Genomic DNA, 22,098 nt, shown 5'->3' with positions numbered 1-22,098 from the left:
AGTAGAAAACAGAGGAAATAGATTGAGAGTTTTTTTTTTGTATTGCACAGCAGTGCTGAAATTGTAATTTTCTGAGATAGCTGGTTTGTGGAACTGAAGCGTTCCTGCTGTAATCCCTCTGTCAAGAGGAAGATGCTCTTTAGCATAATATTTTGTGAAAATCCATCTATGTGAGGAAGACATATCAATTAGTTTATCATTTATAAATAGAAGTTTCTTTTTGCGCGTTGTTGTTACACCGTAAGTCAAAAATAGGCTTGACGTCAAAAATCACCGTTGTTGTTACACCAAAAGTCAAAAATAGTGTTGACTTAAAATCACTGTTGCTGTTACACCAAAAGTAGTGTTGACGTCAAATAACCATTGTTGTTACACCGTAAGTCGAAAAATACTTGACGTCAAAAAAATTACGTTGTTGCAACAGTACAAATAGCGACTGAAAAAAACTGCGTTGCTGCAACACCAGTTACAACAAAGCGATTTTTTTTGTTTTCGCTATATTAAAACAGAGTATTATTTTTTATCGTGAGGCAAAGTAGAGTATTATTTTATGCTTTGTTCTTTTGTTTTTGAATTATCAGAGATTCCAAAAACAGAGTATTACTCTCTGTTCATATTTTTTTTGTTGTTTCAGAATTTATCAGAAAATTCCCAACAGTGGTAACAGAGGATTTTTCCATTGTATTTTGTTTGGAATAACCAGAAATTCCCAACATGGTATCAGAGCTTGTCCTGGCTCTTTGAAGACATCAAAGAAGCTGAAAGAAGATTTCTTGCTGCAGCAAATTATCCAGCAGAGTGAAAACGTTGTCAAGGTATTTTTTAGATTAGTTTTTTTTGTGTAGCTGTTGAAAACAATTAAGTGATTTTTCATACACAGTCAAGTATTGAAGGAATGGCCAGCACCAGCGTGGGTATGTTTAATACCCAGCTCCCACAATTCAATGGGAAAAACTATGACTACTGGGCAATAACCATGAGAGCCCTGTTTGCCTCACAAGATTTATGGGAACTTGTTGAATATGGATTTGAAGAGCCAGCAAATGAAGAAGAGTTTATTGGATTAACTCATGCAGAGAAAGAGTTGTTGAAGAGCAATAAGAAGAAGGACTCAAAAGCCCTTGTATTCTTATATCAAGCAGAGCATGAGAGTGTGTTTCCAAGGATAGCAGTTGTTGGAGAGGTAAATCCCCTCTGCGGACAGAGGCGATCCCACTAGCCCAAAATGGGTCTAGCAACAATCAATTAACGCTACCATGCAAATTCCTAGTTGCAAATTGAAAGTGGATTATGAGAACCAACCTGGACTCCAACGCTAGTGTCATAGAGGAGTTGATACTCTCGTTCCCTTGCTCTGGCAAGTCACGATCTCCGCGAATGGATACCTGCACATGCAAAGAACGAAGCGAATACAAGCATAAAATCCACTAAATACAACTATATATCGGTCAGAAAAGACATAGATCAAACAATATCACACTGAACAATAATATCGGAACCATAACGATAGTCGTTTATTAATGAATAATCAACAGAGAAAAATACAACCAAATTTCTGACGTTGAATCTCTCCTCTGGCTGGGCGAGCAACTACATATGTCTTGCAATAGACCTTTCTCTCTCTTTGATTATGAATACACAGCTCAGAATTCTGGCAGCATAACCTCCCTATTCTCCAAGACTCTTACTATCACTCAAGACAAGCGTTATCACTACTACTCAAAAACTATCTTGTCAAATGCATGAGGACAAACTTTTATAGATGGAGAAGGGGAGGAAGATACAATGCATCAAGACACCCATTATGGATTGGCATTATCTCCAAAAAGCCGCTGTGGATAGATGTAAGGGATAGATGATGAATCTCGACATCTAGAAGATTAGCTTTATCCTCAAAAGACTTCATGACTTGAAGGGAAAAAACATCCGGGCGTGCATTTGTTAATAATTGTTTCCAAACTCGATTGGCGTGGGTGTTACTCTAAGACAGAGCGCCAATGGGCGCGCCTTCTTTTGAGGATCTCCCTCATTGGCACGGGTAGTACACTGTGGACCCGCGCTAATGGAAAAAGGGCACTTTTCAAGGATATTTTGCAGGAGGTGTCTTCAAGGCACATGAAGTCCATACTTAGGGGAACATAACACAAGTGTTTTTAAGTTATTTCACTGCTCACAGGTCCCAGAATGAGTCCTCCAAGGTACGAGAAAGGGGTAACAGGGACGGTGACCAATGGTGACAAATTACTGTGTAACAGCAGCAGCCAAGACATCCAGAGAAGCATGGAAAACTCTCAAGATAGCCTATCGAGATATGGAGAGAGTGAAGACAGCAAAATTACAGTTGCTGAGGAAAGATTTTGAGAACCTGCATATGAAGGAGTCAGACAATATTGACTCATTCTTCACACAAGCAATTGGTTTGGTCACACAGATAAGGTCTCATGGAGAAACTCTTGAGGAAAGGAGGATTGTGGAGAAACTATTGAGGTGCCTACCCTCAAAGTTTGATGTGATTGTCACCACCATAGAAGAGACAAAGGATCTCTCAAATTTTTCAGCTGATGAACTTCATGCATCACTGATAACACATGAGCAGAGGTTGAGTAGAAATGAAAACTCATCTCTAGAGCAAGCCTTCAAGACCCAAATGTCATTTGGAAGAGGAAGAGGTCAAGGCAGAGGAAACAAGAGAGGAAGAGGTAGAAGCCAATACAGAGGTGGAAGAAACAGTCCAGCAAACGTTCAAGGAAGAGACAGCAATCCAAATCAGAACCAAGGCCATGGCAGCAACCAGCAATGTGTACAACATCATGCTCAAGGACAAAGGTATGAAAAATCCAATGTCCAATGTTATTACTGTAAAATATATGGGCACTATGCAAATGAATGTAGGAAGAAGCAGCATGATATGAGTAATAGATCTAGTGCAAATATCACTAGAGAAAATATCAGTCAAGATAATGTGTTGTTAGTTTGTAATATGGCTGAAACAAATAATGAGGATATATGGTTTCTAGATTCTAGTTGCAGCAACCATATGACAGGAAACATAGCCCTGTTTTTTGCTTTAGATCAGAGTGTGCAGTCACAAGTCACACTTGGGACTGATAGTAAAATTGCTGTTATGGGAAAAGGAGAAGTTAAAATATTTACAAAGAAAGGTGAAAAGAAAACCATAGTAGATGTCTATTATGTTCCCGAAATGAAGTGTAACCTCTTGAGTATTGAACAACCTGTTCAAAAGGATTACAATGTTTTCTTTGAGAATGATGTGTGCACCATCATGGATAGATTACCCAACAAACATTGTATTGTTGAAGTGAAGATGACAAGGAACATGATGTTCCCTCTCAGAATAAGGACAGATTTGAAAAATAAAGAAGTAATTGCAGCAGTGACACAAGAGGCTCTCCAAAGCGTACCAAAGGATCAAAATTGGTTGTGGCATTTGAGATTTGGACATCTCAACTTTGGAGGTCTTAATTTGTTTAGTAGAAAAGGAATGTTAAGAGGATTACCATTGATAGAAAAGCCAGACAAACTTTGTGAAGGTTGTATATTGGGGAAACAACACAGAGAAAGTTTTCCAACCAGAAAAAGCATAAGGGCAAAAGCACCCTTAGAAATTGTCCACTCAGATTTATGTGGACCGATGCGAGCTCCATCACTTGCAGGTAGCCAATATTTTCTAACATTTATTGATGACTTTACCAGAAAGACGGGTTTATTTTCTGAAGAATAAGAGTGAAGTGTTTGAAAATTTTCAAAATTTCAAAGCACTTATAGAAAATCAAAGTGGGATGCGTATCAAGATTTTGAGAACTGACAGAGGAGGTGAGTATATTTCCAAAGAATTTTTACATTTTTGTAGAGAAAATGGAATGCATAAGAAATTTACAGCAAGGTACACCCCACAGTAAAATGGAGTTGCTGAAAGGAAAAACAAAACAATCATGGATATGGCGAGGAGCATGTTGAAGGCAAAGCATTTGCCAAATGATTATTGGGCTGAAGTTGTACACTGTGCAGTATATATTTTGAATAGGTGTCCTACAAAAGCAGTAATGAATAAAGTGCCAGAAGAAGCATGGAGTGGGAGAAAGCAAGGAGTCACCCACATGAAAGTTTTTGGTTGTGTGGCTTATGCACACATTCCAAATCAGCTAAGGAAGAAATTGGATAGCAAAGGGGAGAAATGTATTTTCATTGGATACAGTGAGGAATCCAAAGCTTTCAGGTTGTATATCCCATCCACCAAGAAGTTTTTTGTGAGTAGAGATGTTCAATTTATTGAGGAGGAAGCTTGGGATGGAAGCATAGAGAAAACAGTTAATGTTAAAAACTGTTTGTCTCATAATGATGAAGATGAGGAGTTGGCTAAAGAATCAAGAGAGAGCTCCGAGACCTAGGGTTTGGCGTCGCAACTTGCAGGCTCAGCAACAGTTCTGGAAGAACAAAGAGACAGACTTGCAGATCTACTTCTCAGAGGTCGAGGACTGACCCGACAAATGGTAAACGAGGGGTCCACTGGGACCCCATCCTTCAAGCAGGTGATCATGCAAAAGCAGAAAACGCAGGAGGGATTTAAAATCAATGATTATGGAGATCGTAAGGATGGTAGCGGCAGCAGTGGAGAAAGGACACATCAGTTGCAGAAAGAGACAAGAAGAAACCGAAAGATGACGGGTAAAGCCAATAATGGGCAAGAGAAAAACGACAAAAGACTAGAAGCAGAACAAAAAGACATAGCACCAATAATAACCCAAACAGAAGGCGAAAAAGAACATGGAACATAGTAGCACTCACAAGAGGAAGAGGAGCAAGAAAAGGCTGCAAACCCTAGCTCCAAATAGGCAACCCAAGGAGCATGCAAACCGAAGAAAAAGGAAACCCTTTGAGTGATCTTCTCAGATCTGGACATTCAGGCCTATAGAGACCACATGATGGAACACACAATAATTTTCAATTTTATGGGACTTTGGCCAACAGAACGCACACTCTGCTAATGGATCAAACAACACTGGAAGCCAAAAGGTGATGTTAAACTCCACCTTGGAGCAAAATGTTTCTTTATTGTCGTCTTTAAAAACCTGGAAGACAAGGACAGAGTCTTCGATGATGGACCTTACTTCTTTGCCTCAGCTAGACTCTACATGAGACCCTGGAAGGCAAAATTTGTACCTGAAAAAGAGATATTCACACAGGTTCCAGTGTGGATCTGCCTATTCTCCCTTCCTATAGACTACTGGGGACTGGCGATGCTTAAGCAGATAGGAGACCGGCTCGGAACCTTCATTAAAGCTTCAGAAGCAATGGTGCAACGAATATATACATCCTGCGCAAGAATTTGTGTCGAGATGGACGTCTCAGGAGCCCTGCATGAAGGTCTGTGGTTGGAATTCAGAGATGAGGATTACTATCAAACCATCGATTACGAACAAATCCCCTTCCGTTGTAGAAGGTGCCATGAGCACGGACACCTTATCTGAGAATGCCCTCTAAACAATACAGGGGACGAACACAAACAAGAGCAAGTAGCAAAGAGTAAAGAGGCCTTCACAAAGCCAAAAATAAGACAGAGAGCTAACAAAAAAAAAATATACAGAGCATAGGCAGGACCTGGCATCATTAGCAACACCTTCAGCGTTCTGGAAATTGATCCAGATTTAGAAGGCACAAATAGGGAAACAAAACTTATTGAAGCACCAAAAGACAAGCCAGAACACACAACAACGGACGGGGAGGAAAATATAATCAGAACAGAAGTTCAAATGCAAGAGTTCGAAGATGAACACGATGAAGACACTGATATGATAACCAGTGACGGAGGGAGTGAGGAGTTAGAGCTCAATGCACTCCTAGAAAAGGAAGGAGTCAACCTCCCAGATATGGAAAAAAACTGGAAAACCCAAGGGCTGGACAACATTCCGAAAGAAGAAATCAAGAAGATCAGTGATCTCTTCATCGCAAGACAAAAAGCAGATCTAGATAGGAAAAACAGAAGATTAGGAATTACAAAAGGCACATGTAATCAGTCAAAGAGCATATCTCTTAACCCAACAGGCCAGAAGCAAAATAAAAGAAGAGGCAGAAGAACCAGTGGGGAGGTGTTGCACGATCTGGGGATTCTAATGATAAACTCTAGTAAAATGAAGGCTATTCATGCCTTCCCATCCTACCAATAAGTATCTAGTTATCAATGAAAGTCATTTCATGGAATGCAAGAGGGCTAAATAGCCAAGCTAAGCAAAGACTGCTCAAGAGAAAGTTCCAACAAGAAAAGCCAGACATTATGTTCATACAGGAAACCAAATGCGCCACTAACCAAATGGAGAACATTAGCAAAAGGATAGGCAAACCTATCAAATATATAGATGTAGCCAGTCAAGGATGGGAAGGAGGCATAACTACACTTTGGGATACCTGAGTAATAGACATTATCTCAATGGAAGCTGCACGCTCGTTTATTGCCATTGAAGTTCAAATAACAGGTAACTCTGAAACCTACCTATGCATAAATGTTTATGGACCGCAAAGATTAGATGACAAATTTTCTTTTCTTAACTCTCTCATGAATTTAAATTTAAGACACCCAACCTCTAAGATCATCATGGGGGGAGATTTTAACATGATAACCTCTCTATTGGAGAAGAAAGGAGGTCTCAGGAAGCTTAACAAAGATACCAAACTCTTTGTTGATTTCTTAGAAGCTTCCAAGCTAGTAGACATCCTTACCAAAAATGGTTCCTACACCTGGAATAATAGAAGAGAAGACAGGAGGATTTCCTCCCGTCTGGATAGATTTCTGATCTCGGAAAGTATCTTACTCGAAGGAACAACAGTGGACTCTGACATTCTTCCTAGTGGAGGATCAGATCACTGGCCAATAGCTTTGGAAGCAACCCTCATATGCACCCCTAGAAATAATCCCTTCAGATTTGAAAAGTTCTGGTTAACTCATCCCGACTTTGCAAACTTGCTGAAGGAATGGTGGTGTGAACCATCAGATCTAAGAGGAACCAAAATGTTTAAGCTCCAAAGAAACTAAAACACATCAAAAATAGAATCAAAGATTGGAATAAAGCAGAGTTTGGAAACATCTTCCAGGAAAATAACATCATTGAAGGTAATTTAAATCTAATCCACAAAGAATGGGCTTCAGGGAACTATAGAGAAGACTCAAAAGAATAGGAGAACGTACTGATGCAGCAATTGCAACTCCGTTGCCAACAGGAAGAAACATTGTGGAAACAAAAATCAAGGATCCAATGGCTGAAGGAGGGAGAACAAAATACAATTTTTTTTCACAGATCGACGCTGGACTACAGGAGAGCAAACAAAATCCTCAGGCTCAAAAATGAAGCAGGGGAAACTCTTCAAAACCATAAGGACATATCAACACTGCTTACCATGCACTTCAATCATATAGCTCAGGAGACGCAGTAAGAAAGATCCGAAGCCATAGAGGAACTAATTCAAGCTATACCCCGCATCATTACCTCTGAGCAAAGCTCTGCTATGCTAAGAAAGGTCTCAATGGAGGAGGTGGAAGACGCGGTCAAAAGTATGCCAAATGATAAGGCACCGGGGCCTGATGGTTTTGCAATCAACGTCTACAAAGATTGATGGCCAAATATTAAAATGGAGGTATGGGAAGTTGTCGAAGACTCCAGACGTTTAGGCTCCATTCTCAAATCCCTGAACTCCACTTTCATTGCACTAATCCCTAAGGAAGAAGAAGCCAATTCCCCTAATAAGTTTTGACCTATAGCTCTATGCAATGTGATATATAAAATAATTTCTAAACTCATAGCCAAAAGACTTAAGCCTATTCTACCTGACTTAATCTCAGAAGAGTAGTCAGGTTACGTGGAGGGCAGGAAAATTCTAGACAACATCCTTTTAGCACAGGAGATGGTTCACACCCTGCAGACAAGGAAACTTCCAGGCATGCTGAGGCAGCTAGATCTCTCCAAAGCATTCAACAAGGTCAACTGGAATTACTTGGAAGCCACTTTAAATGCTTTTGGCTTTGAAAAGCAATGGACCAAATGGATCCTTGCTCTGATCAAATCTACCAATTTTTCCATTCTGGTTAATGGCCCCCCCTTTGCTCCTTTATCCCCCTCCCAAGGCATTAGACAAGGAGACCCTCTCTCCCTCTTCCTATTTGTAATCCTTATGGAAGGGATCAGCAGGCTCATTCACAAAGAAAGAGAGGAAAGGAAACTTAAAGGCTTACACCCTTTCCCCTCCATTCCTGCAACAACGCACTAGCAGTTTGTCGATGACAAAATGTTGCATGGAATTCCTACTGTCAAAGAAGCTATGGCCTTCAAAAACATTCTTCATCTCTTTAGCAAATCTTCAGGCATGGAGATCAACCATGCTAAATCAACTATCTTCTTCTTTAACACTCATCCTGCCATCTAGAACCATCTTTCCAGCATTCTTGGCTTCCGAAAAGGCACTCTGCCATCTAAGTATCTGGGAGTCCCACTCACTACTAAACCTTGGCAAAAAATTCACTGGGAAAACATCCTAGAAAAACTGGAGAAAAAATGCAAGCATTGGACTCACAGAGCTCTTAAATTTGCTGGGAGACTTGTCCTCACCAAAGCAATACTCCAGGCCATCCCGCAATATTTGCTATCCATCATGTCGGCCCCTAGCGGTATCCTGCAGAAAATTAGAAATATTCAAAGATCCTTTCTATGGGGTGGCAATGCGGAGAAAAGGAAATGGGCACTAGTAGCCTGGAATAAGCTATGCACTTTGAAAGCAGCATGTGGTTTAAGTTTAATTGACCCCCACACCACGAATATCACATGTGGAGCCAAGTTGTGGTGGCGCTGGCTAAAGGAAACCAACTTACATTGGGCCAGACACTAGAAGGAGAAATACACTCCTAACTACAACGAGAAGGACCTAATCACGATACAGGAAACACCAGAGGGTTCTCCAATATGGAACCTAGCCAGAAGAAACCGCAACTTAGTTTAGGACTACAGCTTCTGGGAGATCCGCAATGGGGAAATGGACCTCTTGTGGGAAGATGCATGGCAGCAGCTCCCAAAGCTGGAAAAACCAGAGCTAGAAGAGTTCAAAAAAGAATGCCAAAACAGAGGAAAATTTACAGTCCACCACTACTGGAACCCTAACAGCTGCAACCAGGAATGGAGAGAATGGGCACTCCAGGACGCTGAGAACCCAATTGAAGAAAACAACAACACAAAGGACCTCCTGAAATGCATAAACAATCGAGCTATCAGAAAGACCACAGAAAGCGACATACTGAGATGGGGTACGAAAGGAACAATAACTTCACTCTCAAAGAGGCCAGAGAACAGCTAGAACACTCGGAGCAAATGGAGGCGATACAATGGTGCAACAAGGTTTGGGATGCCATGTTCTGGCCTAAAATAAAAACCTTTCTATGGCTCCTCATGAGAAGAAAAACTCTCACATGGGAGAACCTGCACAAAAAAGGCTTCGAAAGCCCCTCCATATGCCCTATGTGCAATCAAGCAAAAGAAACTATGAACCATCTTTTCAATACCTTTGAATGGGCCGATCACCTATGGCAAGGGATGGAAACTATATTCCAACAAACAAACATAGACAGGGATTCCATTCAAAATACCATCACGAATTGGCCAAGCAAATACTCCAACAACGTAAGAATCAACAACATATGGAAAATTCTACCAGGCTTCATAACTTGGACCTTATGGAAAGAAAGGAATCGCAGAATCTTTCAAAGTGAGCACAGAAATATAGAGTACCTGCAAAGCACCTTAATCCAAAACATGTGCCAATTAATCTTGGTAAAATGCAAGGCAGATCCTGACAACCATCCTTCGGCCGAGGACCAGCGAATTATGAATGCCTTCAACCTGCTCAATGGACAACAACTGGGATCAACTGCGCAACAGCAAAACCTAAACACGGAGCTAAAGGGCTGGAAGCGTCCGCCAGAAGGGTTTCTAAAGCTTAACTTTGACGATGCCTAGAGAGGCAATCCCAGCCAAGCAGGAATTGGAGGAATTATCCGAAACCATGAAGGATAAATACTTTACATCTACAACGAATCTCTTGGGGAAGGCACAAATAATGAAATGGAATTTGCAGCACTGGAAAAAGGGATAAGGATCCTCCAAATTAACCAAACAAGCAAAGCATTAATTGAGGGAGATTCAGAGGTAGCCATTAATGTGGCCAGGAAAATCCACGGGGGAACGCCAGCCAGCAGAGTCACAAAAGACTGGCGATTGTCCAAGGTCACAGACAACATTTCCAAGCTGATAGGAGCAATGAAAGGTCTCATCTTTTAGGCGGTAAGGCGGAATGCCAATGCGGTTGCCGACCACTTGGCAAATCATGGGATTGAACACCCCAACCAAACATGGGACAACTTTTGGCAGCAGGTTTACAACCAACAATTAAGGGGAAAATGCATCCAACTCTCACGGTTAGATATGGTGATGACAGAGGAGTCCGACTGGAGGTTCGAATAGCCCAATGCCATAATTGCATGAACAAGCTGACTAGGCGCGCTCCTTTAATTTCCAGCAGGCTACGAAGGACACACATGATGAGGGCAAACATTACAGAAGCAGGTGACAAATATTTGTGCAGGTACACAATCTGTGGTGATATGAGCCGCCGAAACATTATAAGGAAACGGGACACTTGGCACAATTTGGAGCAAGCAGGGAGCGGTGACTGTAGACGGATTCAATTATTCCACAACCCAACCAAATCTCCATCACGCGGCAATTATGGTGATCTGACGTGCAAGTTGCACAAAGTTAATCGATCACACACCGGAAATCTCCCCAAATTTTTTTATTTAACCACTCTCAATTGCAAACGATAAACATTGTCTCAGTGTGCAGCAATGCTAATCCTCCTCACTCTGCAAACAGTGCTCAGGATAAAGCTCGGCAAGATAGAAACACTATGGCAGGGGAGAACAGCTGCAAAAAATCCGCCAACAATGATATGCAACAAGCAAGGGAGATGTTTGAGAGGCGAACCTCGCAACATATCAAGCGCAAAATCATTGACTTAGAAGCCACTGTCCAGGACGAGGAAAGAAAGATCTCGGATCAGCAAATTGGGAAAGCAGTCGACTGGCTCCAGGACCCTGGAACTCCCAGCACTAGAGCCACTCAATTCGTGAGAACTCAAGCGGAAACTTGGCGCATGAAGACCCTCCTCCTGAAAGCTATGGACGTCCAAGGTGAATACGCAGAGAAGTTGCGTAAGCTAAAGCAATTTGCAGAAACTATGTCGCATGACCGCATGGCGGTGGTGGAAAGCAGCGAATTAAAATTAAGCGCGATTCACCAAGAAGTCGATACCATGGATAAGAAACTCACTGTGCTGATCAAGCTTCTAAAACAAACTATTGGGCAAGACAACAAGCCCTCCGACATGCAGAACGGTGAGCTGTCAGGAGACAAGCAGGGAAACTCGCCCAGGCCACGACAGATCTACATGTCACGATCTTCTCCGGTCATGGAAATGTTCAAGCGCCTTTGACTTTGTAGTCCACCAGGCCCCTTGTCCCCAACGACCTTCTTTTGCCTCAAGGCTTGCCACCCCAGCTTTCCTCCTCTTAGCGGGTTACTATGTTGTCTGTCCAGGTTTCCTCTATCTTTGTCTGTTTTCCACTCTTGTTAATCGCCGCCCTGCGTGGTGTGCGAGTTCTCATTTTACTGTTATTATGTATTTTCTTGTTATCAGTCAATCTGTACTCTTCAAGTATCATGGGGTAAGGCCTGCAGCCTATCGACCAGTAATCTGCTTCAGCAGAAGTTTTGTACTATATTATGTTTTTTGTTAATATCAAAGCTTACTTACAAAAAAAGAAGAAGATGAGGAGTTGGCTGAAACACATCCCCAAACAGCAGCATCAACACCAGAACAGCAAGAGACGCCCTTGAGGAGAAATGAGAGTGCTTCTCCAAGAACACCACAAGGAGGAAATTCAAGTTCATCTACAAGCACTTGCACACTGAATGAAAGAGGTAATAAATTCAGAAATTTAAGTGATATTTATGATGAAGGTATGAATTCCCTGTTTGCCTTATATTGTCATGTTGATGACCCTGTTCATTTCGAAGAAGCAATTAAAGATAAGAAATGGATAGAAGCTATGGATGAGGAGATGAATGCCATAGAAAGAAATAAGACATGGGATTTAGTTGAGTTACCAAAAGGTAACGAAGTCATTGGAGTTAAATGGGTCTACAAGACCAAGAGTAATGCTGAAGGAAAGATAGAAAGGCACAAGGTAAGACTTGTTGTCAAGGAATACAAGCAGCAGTATGGGAGAGATTATGAGGATACTTTCGCACCGGTTGCAAGAATGGAAACCGTGAGAGCAGTGTTGTCCATAGCAGCACAAAACAACTGGAAAGTTTACCAAATGGACGTGAAGTCAGCATTCTTGAATGGAGTATTAATGGAAGAGGTTTACATTGAGCAACCTCTAGGCTATGAGAAGAAAGGCCAAGAGCACAAAGTTTGCAGATTGAAGAAATCTCTTTATGGGCTGAAGCAAGCACCAAGAGCATGGTACAGTAGGATAGATTCCTCTCTACTAGAGAACAGATTTGAGAAGTGTGAGGGAGAACCCACTGTTTACATCAAAGAAAAGGACTGTAAAATTTTAATTGTTGTGTTATATGTTGATGATGTGATTTTTACAAGTAATGATGACTACCTCATTGAAAATTTCAAATCAGTCGTGAAAGAAGAATTTGAGATGACTGACATGGGTTTGCTGAGATAATTCTTAGGAATAAAAGTAGATCAAAATAAAAATGGAATTTTTATTTCACAGGCAAAATATGTAAATGAAGTGTTGAGCAGATTTAACATGCAGGACAACAAGGCAGCAAACACTCCCACAGTGATGGGAATAAAACTCCGCAAAGAGGACAACAACAAGGATTTTGACCCTAGTGTGTACAAGAGCATAGTTGGCAACCTTATGTATTTAACTGCAACTAGGTCGGATATAATTCATGCTGTTAGTTTAATTTCCAGATTCATGGAGATGCCAAAAGAAACACATTGGCAGGCAGCAAAGAGAATTCTGAGGTATGTTAAAGGTACAAAAAGCTATGGCATATTTTATACTGTTTCAGAATGTTCGGATTTAGTTGGATACATAGATAGTGATTGGGCTGGAAGTGTAGATGACCAGAAAAGCACATCTAGTTACATTTTTCACATAGGTTCAGGAGCCATTTCATGGGCTTCCAAGAAACAGCCAATTGTGGAATTGTCTACAGCAGAAGCAGAGTATGTGGTAGCTACAGCAGCAGCGTGTCAAGCGGTTTGGATGAGGAGAATGTTGAGAAGTCTATGCCAGGATCAGGCAACAACAACAGTTATTTTTTGTGACAATAGCTCAACTATTGCATTATCCAAGAAATTTGTATTCCACAAGAGAACAAAACACATAGACACAAAGTTTCACTACATCAGAGAATTGGTGAACAATGGAGAAATCGTTTTACAACACTGCAAGACTCAGGAACAGGTTGCGATATTTTGACAAAGCCATTGGACCAGAAAACTTTTGAGTTTTTAAGGAAACTTCTGGGTATGACTAATAACCTAGCAGTTGAAATTAAATGGGAGTGTTGAAATTATAATTTCAACCGTAGTGAACAGAACAAAAGCAGCTACTTTACTTATTTGTCCTGATCCAACGCCCCACATTTATTCCCGATATTTTAAGTCACCGCCATTACCATCTTTTCACTCTTTAATTATTTTTGTGTTTCCGAAGGAGAAAGATCAGATCCAGTGCTACACCATTACTTCTCAACAACCATATTAATGAGCAGAACGGCTGGAAGAGAAAAGAACCAGCCTCGAGCCGACGCAACATTTATCAGCCATAGATTTCATCACCACCAACTCAAGAAATACAACAAAAGATTAGATTTCGTTCATTATGAGCAGCTGAGTACAACAGAGACTTCATCAACAAGTTAAAGCGGTGATGACCCTTTCCCACACTATAAAATGCAGACACAGCAGTGTAGAAAACATAGAAATAGAAATAGAAGTAGAAAACAGAGGAAATAGATTGAGAGTTTTTTTTTGTATTGCACAGCAGTGCTGAAATTGTAAAGTTCTGAGATAGCTGGTTTGTGGAACAGAAGCGTTCCTGCTGTAGTCCCTCTGTCAAGAGGAAGATGCTCTTTAGCATAATCTTTTGTGAAAATCCCTCTATGTGAGGAAGACTTATCAGTTAGTTTATTGTTTATAAATAGAAGTTTCTTTTTGTGCGTTGTTGTTACACCGTAAGTCAAAAATAGGCATGACGTCAAAAATCACTGTTGCTGTTACGCCAAAAGTCAAAAAGAGTGTTGACTTAAAATCACCGTTGTTGTTACACCAAAAGTAGTGTTGACATCAAATCACCATTGATGTTACACCGTAAGTCGAAAAATACTTGACATCAAAAAAAATTATGTTGCTGCAACAGTACGAACATCGACTGAAAAAAAATCTGCGTTGCTGCAACACCCTTACAACAAAGTTAATTTTTTTGTTTTCGCTATATTAAAACAAAGTATTATTTTTTATCGTGAGGCAAAGTAGAGTATTCTTTTGTGCTCTGTTCTTTTGCTTTTGAATTATCAGAGATTCCAAAAACAGAGTATTACTCTCTGTTCATATATTTTTTGTTGTTTCGGAATTTATCAGAAAATTCCCAACAGTGGAAAAAGAGGATTTTTCAACTGTATTTTGTTTGGAATAACCAGAAATTCCCGACATTTAACCCAATAGGGAATTTGGTGTTCCAGTATTCAGCAATGAAAATTACCAACCATAGCCATAACTAAGAAATAGAAAAATTTCAAGCTTAGCTGAACTTTAAATCCCATCCCGAGTACTAATTAAACCTCCAGGGTATCAAATGTGAATGTATTGAAATGATCGACCCCTAAAAGCTAGTCTAATAACAACACTTGAAACCCCGTAATAAGCTATGGTCGTTCCCAAGGGATTAGCTGCCATTCAACATGTAAAGTAATTAGACACAGAAAAGAAGGTCGCTGCATGAAGATAGTAGAGATAATTAAGAACCTCAAAAAAAAAACCCCATCTATGTGAGAAAGTTAACCCAATGAATCTGGAGGATAAATAAATGAAAAGTCGGGACCATTTTAACGCTACCTGAGAAAAGAAACAAGAAACATGATTAGGTAAGAAAATGAGGGTTTCATCTCAAGCAAGATGGAAAAGAGAAAATAGAAGGGAATTTAGGGTTTGGAACCCTCTCTCACCTAAATAGAGTTGTTTCCTTAGAAGCTAAGTGATAATTTGCAGCGGCATGCAAAATATTGCAACCAGAGAACAACAACCAAAGAGATTATCACTTTGCAACATGAACTTGATAAGAATAGAGAGATTAGGAGGGAGACTTATTCGATTCGAGGCATTTTCCTTGCCGAAGAATGGTATAACTTATGAGTTCATCACTATAACCAAACCCTCAGTTGAAACCTGTGATTCGCAGGTAAAAACCCATGAATAGAAATATCCTTCTAATTATCAGATGAAGGTAAAATAAATGAGAGAGAGAGAGAGAGAAATTGGTACAACTGAATCATGGAAGTGACCTTGGTTCGTTGAGCCCATGCAGGTGGAATAGATGACTGAATGAGGGCCAGAACCATAGTTGGGCGAGGTAGTTTCCCTAACGCCCCTCTAGAATATAACATTTGTTGGATTAGTAGGTGAAACATCAAAGGCGGTGATCGATCCAAAGATTAGGAGCAAGGATATTACATCGAGAACCTTCAGAGAGATGACTCCTTAGACATATGAGTTATTAAAATTAAAAATGATACACCATTAAATGTGCATGTCATAGTTCATGTCAATCCTCCCAAGAAAAATTTGTTCTGACATAAATTTAAAAGGGGAACGATTAAGTAAATAACGTAAATTTAGACTTACCAAATAAGATAAAACAAAAAAACAAAAAAAAAAACAAAAAAAACAAAAAAACAAAAACAAAAAAAAAATTACATGCCATGTTATAATTGCTATCAGAGCCAGGTTACAATAATGTGGCCAGTTTGGGTGACTACGTAATCACAAATCCTTCCTATTGCAAAAAGAATTAAAATCAAGAGTAGAAGTAATAATGAGAAGAGGATTTGAAAGTAATCCATTTGGAAGGCTCCATTATACTCAAACAAACCCGAAAATTTGGGTCTAGTTGGGAAATGAAAGTCATAATACAAATGTTGTATTGCTAGAAAATATACAACATTTATGAGTGGAAATTATGAATATTCAGCCTGATAATGAAAGTCTAAGGGTGGAGCAAGAGAGAATTATTAAAATCCTCTATGAAAAACAAAATAAACGAAATCCAAACCCCAATCTGGATGGTGAAAATAGAGTGGAGACACAATGTCTAAGGGAGAGTAATCTAGAAGTTGGAGGAAGAGTCGACAACGAAGAGGAATAGGAAAATGCCTCAAGTGCTAGAGGAAACAAAAGGAAAAAAATTGAGTTGCAAGGAGAATTTAAGAAAATTAAACCTCCAATGTTTGATGGGGAAGTTGAGGAGACATCTGAGGCGTGGCTAATTAACATGACCACATATTTCTAGATCTATGATTATGATGATAACTTGGAAGATAGGTTGTTAAGATGTCAATTACAGGGGAAGATACTTTGTGGTGGGAGGAGATTAAAATGGTGCAAAGCATTGACAAACATGAAATATCCTTGGAAAATTTTTGAAATCATTTTGAAGTAAAATATATAACAGAACATTTTTATGATGAGAAGGCTAGATAATCTCATGATTTAATATTGGGGAAACAATCCATGGATGAATTTGTAACTAAATTCACCTCCATTCTGTGGTATGTACCTTATATTTGAGAGGAAAAAGCTGAAGTTCATCAATATGTTATTATCTTACCGATCTTCATAAAGGAAAGGTTGGAAATTGATAATCCAAGGACAATGGATGAAGCCATTCATAAAGACAGAATATGTTATCGAAAAATGAAGTAGAAAGGGGAAGGGGGAAGGGCTGGACCAATAAAAAAGGGTAGAGGAATTTCCAGGTTAATAAGAATGTTAAACCTCCAGGATTCAAGACCCCACATCAAAAACAGTTGATTGGATCTATGGGGCGGAACCAGCCAAAGCCCAATATACCAAATGAAACCTAACATGATGAAGTGGATGGTAAGCAAGATGTTCATCAGTCCCAAAATCCACCATTGCAATGTTAGGGTTGTGGAGAGCCTCATTATTATTAAAAATTCCCTCAGCGAGCAAGAACTGAACCAACTACGAATGTTTAGGAAGCATTAATAGTACAAGAGGTAACCAGGAGTGTACCAAGAATTAATGCTACCCTAGAGGATAATCAATCCTAGTATCAACCTACGTTGGTAGAATTTGAAGGTACTTTGGCTAACCATTATGTCTTTATTTTAATAAACCAAGTATGATTTAAAGTTATGTCAGTCCAAGAATAGTTGAATTGTGTTTATTACAAAGTGCTAAGTTTAAAAATACATGGATGGTTCAACTAGCCACTGGAGAAAAGAGGAAGGTAACAACCAAGGTATAAAATACCCTATTGAGGAAAATTTTAAGGATGGAAAATTATCTTGAAGTTTAAAAACATTGGTGAATCTCACTAATCCCTAATATGGAAACTATAAAATGTTCACTCATATATTTGTAAGATTTTTCAAAATTTTAATTATTTTATATACACTCTTTATATAACTTTGGTGATTTTTAAGGTAAAATAATTTTATATCATAAAATTTGGGTGAATCATTTTTATAAAAATGGAAATTGGCGAATCGTTTTTTTGGAAAAATCATGGAAAATTAGCCCATCTGCGAATATTAGCCCCTAAAATTTTCCATGATTGAGGTAGGAGGACAAAAAAATAATGTAAACTTGAACATATTACCTCTAGGATACTATGATATACTCACAAGGATGGATTGGCTACAGGGACATTGTTCCCTAGTGAATTGCAAGGACAAGACCATTAGTTTCCTCACTGAAAAAGGTGTAAGGCAATAAATTGAAGGTATCAGAAGGGTTGTTAAATTGCGGCCTATTACTACTAATCAGTTGAGCAAGTGCATTAAGAAAGGATGTCAAATATACATAGTACAAGTAGGATTTACTAATTCCAAGGACAAGATGAACACACTAGAAGAGCTAGTGGCTCAAGAATTTATGATTGTGTTTTCAGAAAGTATTCCAGGATTACCATCAAAGAAAAAAATGACTTTACTATAGAGTTAATTCTTGGGGCAACCCCCATGTCCAAAACCCCTTACCGAATGAGCAAACCAGAGTTGACTGAGGTGAATATACAACTCCAAGAGATTTTAGATAATCGACACATCTACCTGAGTGTGTCACCCTGGGGAGCCCATGTGTTGTTTGTAAATAAAACATATGGAAACCTATGATTTTCCATCTACTACCAACAACTAAATAAATTAACAATTAAAAATAAGTACCTTTTATTGAGAATTGATGATTTGTTTGATCAAGTTAAGGATGCCACAATATTTTATAATATTGATTTAAGATTAGGTTATCACCAAATCAGAATAAAGGAGTAAGACATTTCCAAGGCATCGTTCTGGATTTGATATGGTCATTATGAATTTGTAGAGTTGCCATTTGGGCTTACTAATTCCCCAATGACTTTTATGAGTCTAATGAATTGAATATTCCATTTGTATTTGAATAAATTTGTCTTGATTTTTATTGACGATATCCTTATATATTCAAAGAAATTGAAAGAGCATAAGGAACATCTCCGAGTGGTATTAAAAATCCTTAGATAACCATCTCTATGCTAAATATAGTAAGTTTCATTTTTATCAGGAATAAATCCAATACCTTGGTCATGTAATTTTTTCATAGGTATAGTTGTAGACCCCGAAAAAATTAAAATCATTATGGAGTGGCTTGTTCCCCCAGATATAGTAAACATCCGATCTTTTATGGGGTTTGTTGGTTATTATCATTGCTTCATAAGAGGGTTTTCATGGATATCTTAACCCATGAATTCATTACAAAAAAAGTAAAGGTGTTCAAATGGACAACAGGATGTCAACACAATTTTGAGTAGGTGAAAGAATTATTAACCACGGCCCCTGTTTTGAAGATAGTAGAACAGGAAAAATAATTTACAGTTTGCACATATGCTTCTAAGGAAGGCATTGGGGGAGTCTTAATGCAAGAGGACATGGTGATTACATACAAATCTTGTAAATTAAAAGAGTATAAGAAGTATTCTTCATATGATCTAGATTTGACTATAGTTGTTCACGCATTGAAAATGTGGCGGCATTACTTGCTGGGAAATAAATTTCTCGTGTTAATAGATCACAATAGTTTAACCAGTTATTTCAATTATCCTAATTTAAATTCTTTCCAAGCTAGATGGACAACATTCTTAAGTAAATTTGATTTTTAAACTAAGCACCTAAAAGGTAAAGAGAAGTGGATGGCTGATGCGCTGAGTCGGAAAGTGCATTATTTGTACAAGGTTTCGTACAACCAAGTGGAAATTAATATATTTGAGAAAATTAAAACAAGTGCACTCAAGGACCAAAAATATGAATTTATATGGTTGCAAACTAAACAAGCTAAGGATTCAAGAAGAACCTATGAGTAAAATATAAATCATTATAATATGTTGAAATTTATAGGAAGGATATATGTCCCTAATCAGTTAGATCTTAAACAATTTTTATTGGATGAGTTTCATCGGAACCCTTACACTGCCCACCCTGGATATCAGAAATTATTTTCTGCAATAAAGAAAGACTATTTTTGGCCAGGCATGAGGAAAGACATTGTTGAATACTTAGCCAAATTCTTGGAATGGCAGCAGGTCAAGGCTGAGCACCGGTACCTTGAGGGCCTTCTCCATCTACTTCCTATTCTGGAGTGGAAATGGGAAATTATTACCTTAGATTTTATCATGAGCCTACCTAGGACTAGAAAATAGAATGATTCCATTATGGTAGTAGTGGATAAATTAAGTAAAACAACTCATTTCATTCATGTTAAATCCACTTATAAGACTATGGAAATTGCAGAAATATTCATGAAGGAGATCTTTCGGTTACATGGAATGCCAAAGGCAGTAATCTCGGAAAGGAATGTTAAATTCACCTCTACATTTTGGAAGGCATGTTTTACATGATTAGGAATGCAGGTTCAGCTTAGAGCACCTTACCATCCACAAATGGATGGGTGAACTGAAAGAGTGAACTAGGTTCTAGAAGACATGCTAAGGATGTATGTAATGTAGAAACTAACCAAATTGGAGTACCTTCATTTAGTATAATTTTACTACAACAAAAGTTATCATGAATCCTTAAATATGAGTCCTTATGAGGTGTTGTACAAAAAGAGGTGAAGAACAACCACAAATTGGAGAAACCCAAAGGATAAAATAATCCTAGGGCTGGACATGTTAAAGGAGATGGAGCAAATAATAAAAAGGGTTTTTCAAAATTTAAAAGCTTCCCAGGATGAACAAAAGGCATATGCATATAAGAAGAGGACTTATAGGGAGTTCCAAGTGGGGGAACATGTTTATGTATGAATAAACCCTAGGTTCACTCACGTGGGGTTGTTGCGCCAAATTGGCACCCCAATACTGTGGATATTTCCAAATATTAGAAAGAGTGGGACTTATAGCATATCAAATTGCATTACCAAGTCACATACAAGTTCAAAATGTGTTTCATGTTTCCTTATTAAAGAAATATATCTATGATCCTAAGCATGTGATTAATTTTCATGATGTACAGGTGAGATAGAAAGGTAACATATATTTTTTTAATATTTCCTTTAATAGGCATAGGAGTTCATTATAAAAGCACTGACAACTAAATTTTTATGGTGTAATAGGTTGAACCAAACAGAGAATTCCTGGTAGATCCCCTGTGTATTCTTGATCAGAGAGAAATAATGCTATGGAAGTGAGTTATCACCTAGGAAAAGGTGCAATGGAGATACTTTAGCATGGAGAGGATACCTGGGAAGATGAGGATTTTATGCAGCAAGCATATCCTGACTTGTTCCAATGGGCAAGGAAAAACACTGGGGATGGAGTTTTGCACAGGGGATAAGAGATGTGACAACCCCATAAATGTAAATAATTAGTTTCTTGTTTTTATTGTGAGTTAATTATTTCCTTTTGTTTACAAACTAAGACTTATAAAAAAACCCGGACTTGGTGACAAGTCAAATGGATATGGAACAATTAGTGAAACTATTATTTTTATTTTAATTAATAAAAATGACAAGTCTTGGAACTTCTGGAAAGACCCTAATGAATTCTAAATAACTCTCAGACAGTTATGGTAGTTGGTGCTCTCATCCTTCTGAAAGGGATAAAAGATCCCAAAAGGAAGAAAAAGGGATTTCTTTGCATTTTCTTTGGGAAGATCACCAAGGAGAGGAAAGAAACACTAAGAGAGAGAAGAAAACACACTTTAACATGACATTGTGCATGTATGGAAGGACTTTGCCAGAAGAGTTTTCTTGAGCTAGACTAGAGCTAGTGGAAAACTTTGAATCTTTAAGTAGTGCTAACCTAGAATACTCAACCTACAAAAAGGGAGAATACTGGGTTGAGTTCTTGTAACCCTGATGGTTTGGAAGGAACAATCCATGGTATGAATTAAGAACATATACAAACACATCATGGGAAGAGAGACTATTTTCTCTGGTTTTGGAGAATCCAACCTCTGTCAGGCATTCAAGACTTCAAGAAAACTTAATACATGTAAGGAGTAAACATAATTATGAATTCCGTGAAGAAATAGATTTGTATGCTTGGTGTATTTAATTGAAGTATTAACCATGACCAAAAGTAGAAACAAACAAATAATATATCAAATCTACAGTTATGCTCTATAAATAGTAACAAGATTCTCGTCATTAAACATAGAAAATTCAGTACAATTCTAATAAAAGAATAGAGGAGACATTTCTTAAGCAAGAAATAAAATATTGCTTCATATGAAG

At 38.6% G+C, this 22,098-nt stretch overlaps 1 protein-coding gene across 1 annotated transcript; it reads left to right on the top strand.

Moving 5' to 3' along the window:
- Positions 1 to 5,153: 5,153 nt before the first annotated feature.
- On the top strand, positions 5,154 to 5,489 carry LOC149195156 (uncharacterized). The gene has a single exon (XM_089407892.1). It carries the CDS (start codon positions 5,154 to 5,156, stop codon positions 5,487 to 5,489), a length of 336 nt encoding a protein of 111 aa, XP_089264018.1.
- Positions 5,490 to 22,098: the final 16,609 nt, after the last annotated feature.

The sequence above is a fragment of the Pinus tabuliformis genome, chromosome 2_2 (genome assembly GCF_031772625.1).
Source record: "Pinus tabuliformis cultivar Carrire ecotype Pingquan chromosome 2_2, CPIR1, whole genome shotgun sequence".
NCBI lineage: Eukaryota > Viridiplantae > Streptophyta > Pinopsida > Pinales > Pinaceae > Pinus > Pinus tabuliformis.
Note: the sequence above shows the minus strand (reverse complement) of the source record. Positions and strands in the feature narration are given on the sequence as shown.

Excerpts from the sequence above, each read along its gene's own strand:
- LOC149195156 (XM_089407892.1), top strand. The coding sequence starts at position 5,154 with ATGAGACCCTGGAAGGCAAAATTTGTACCTGAAAAAGAGATATTCACA.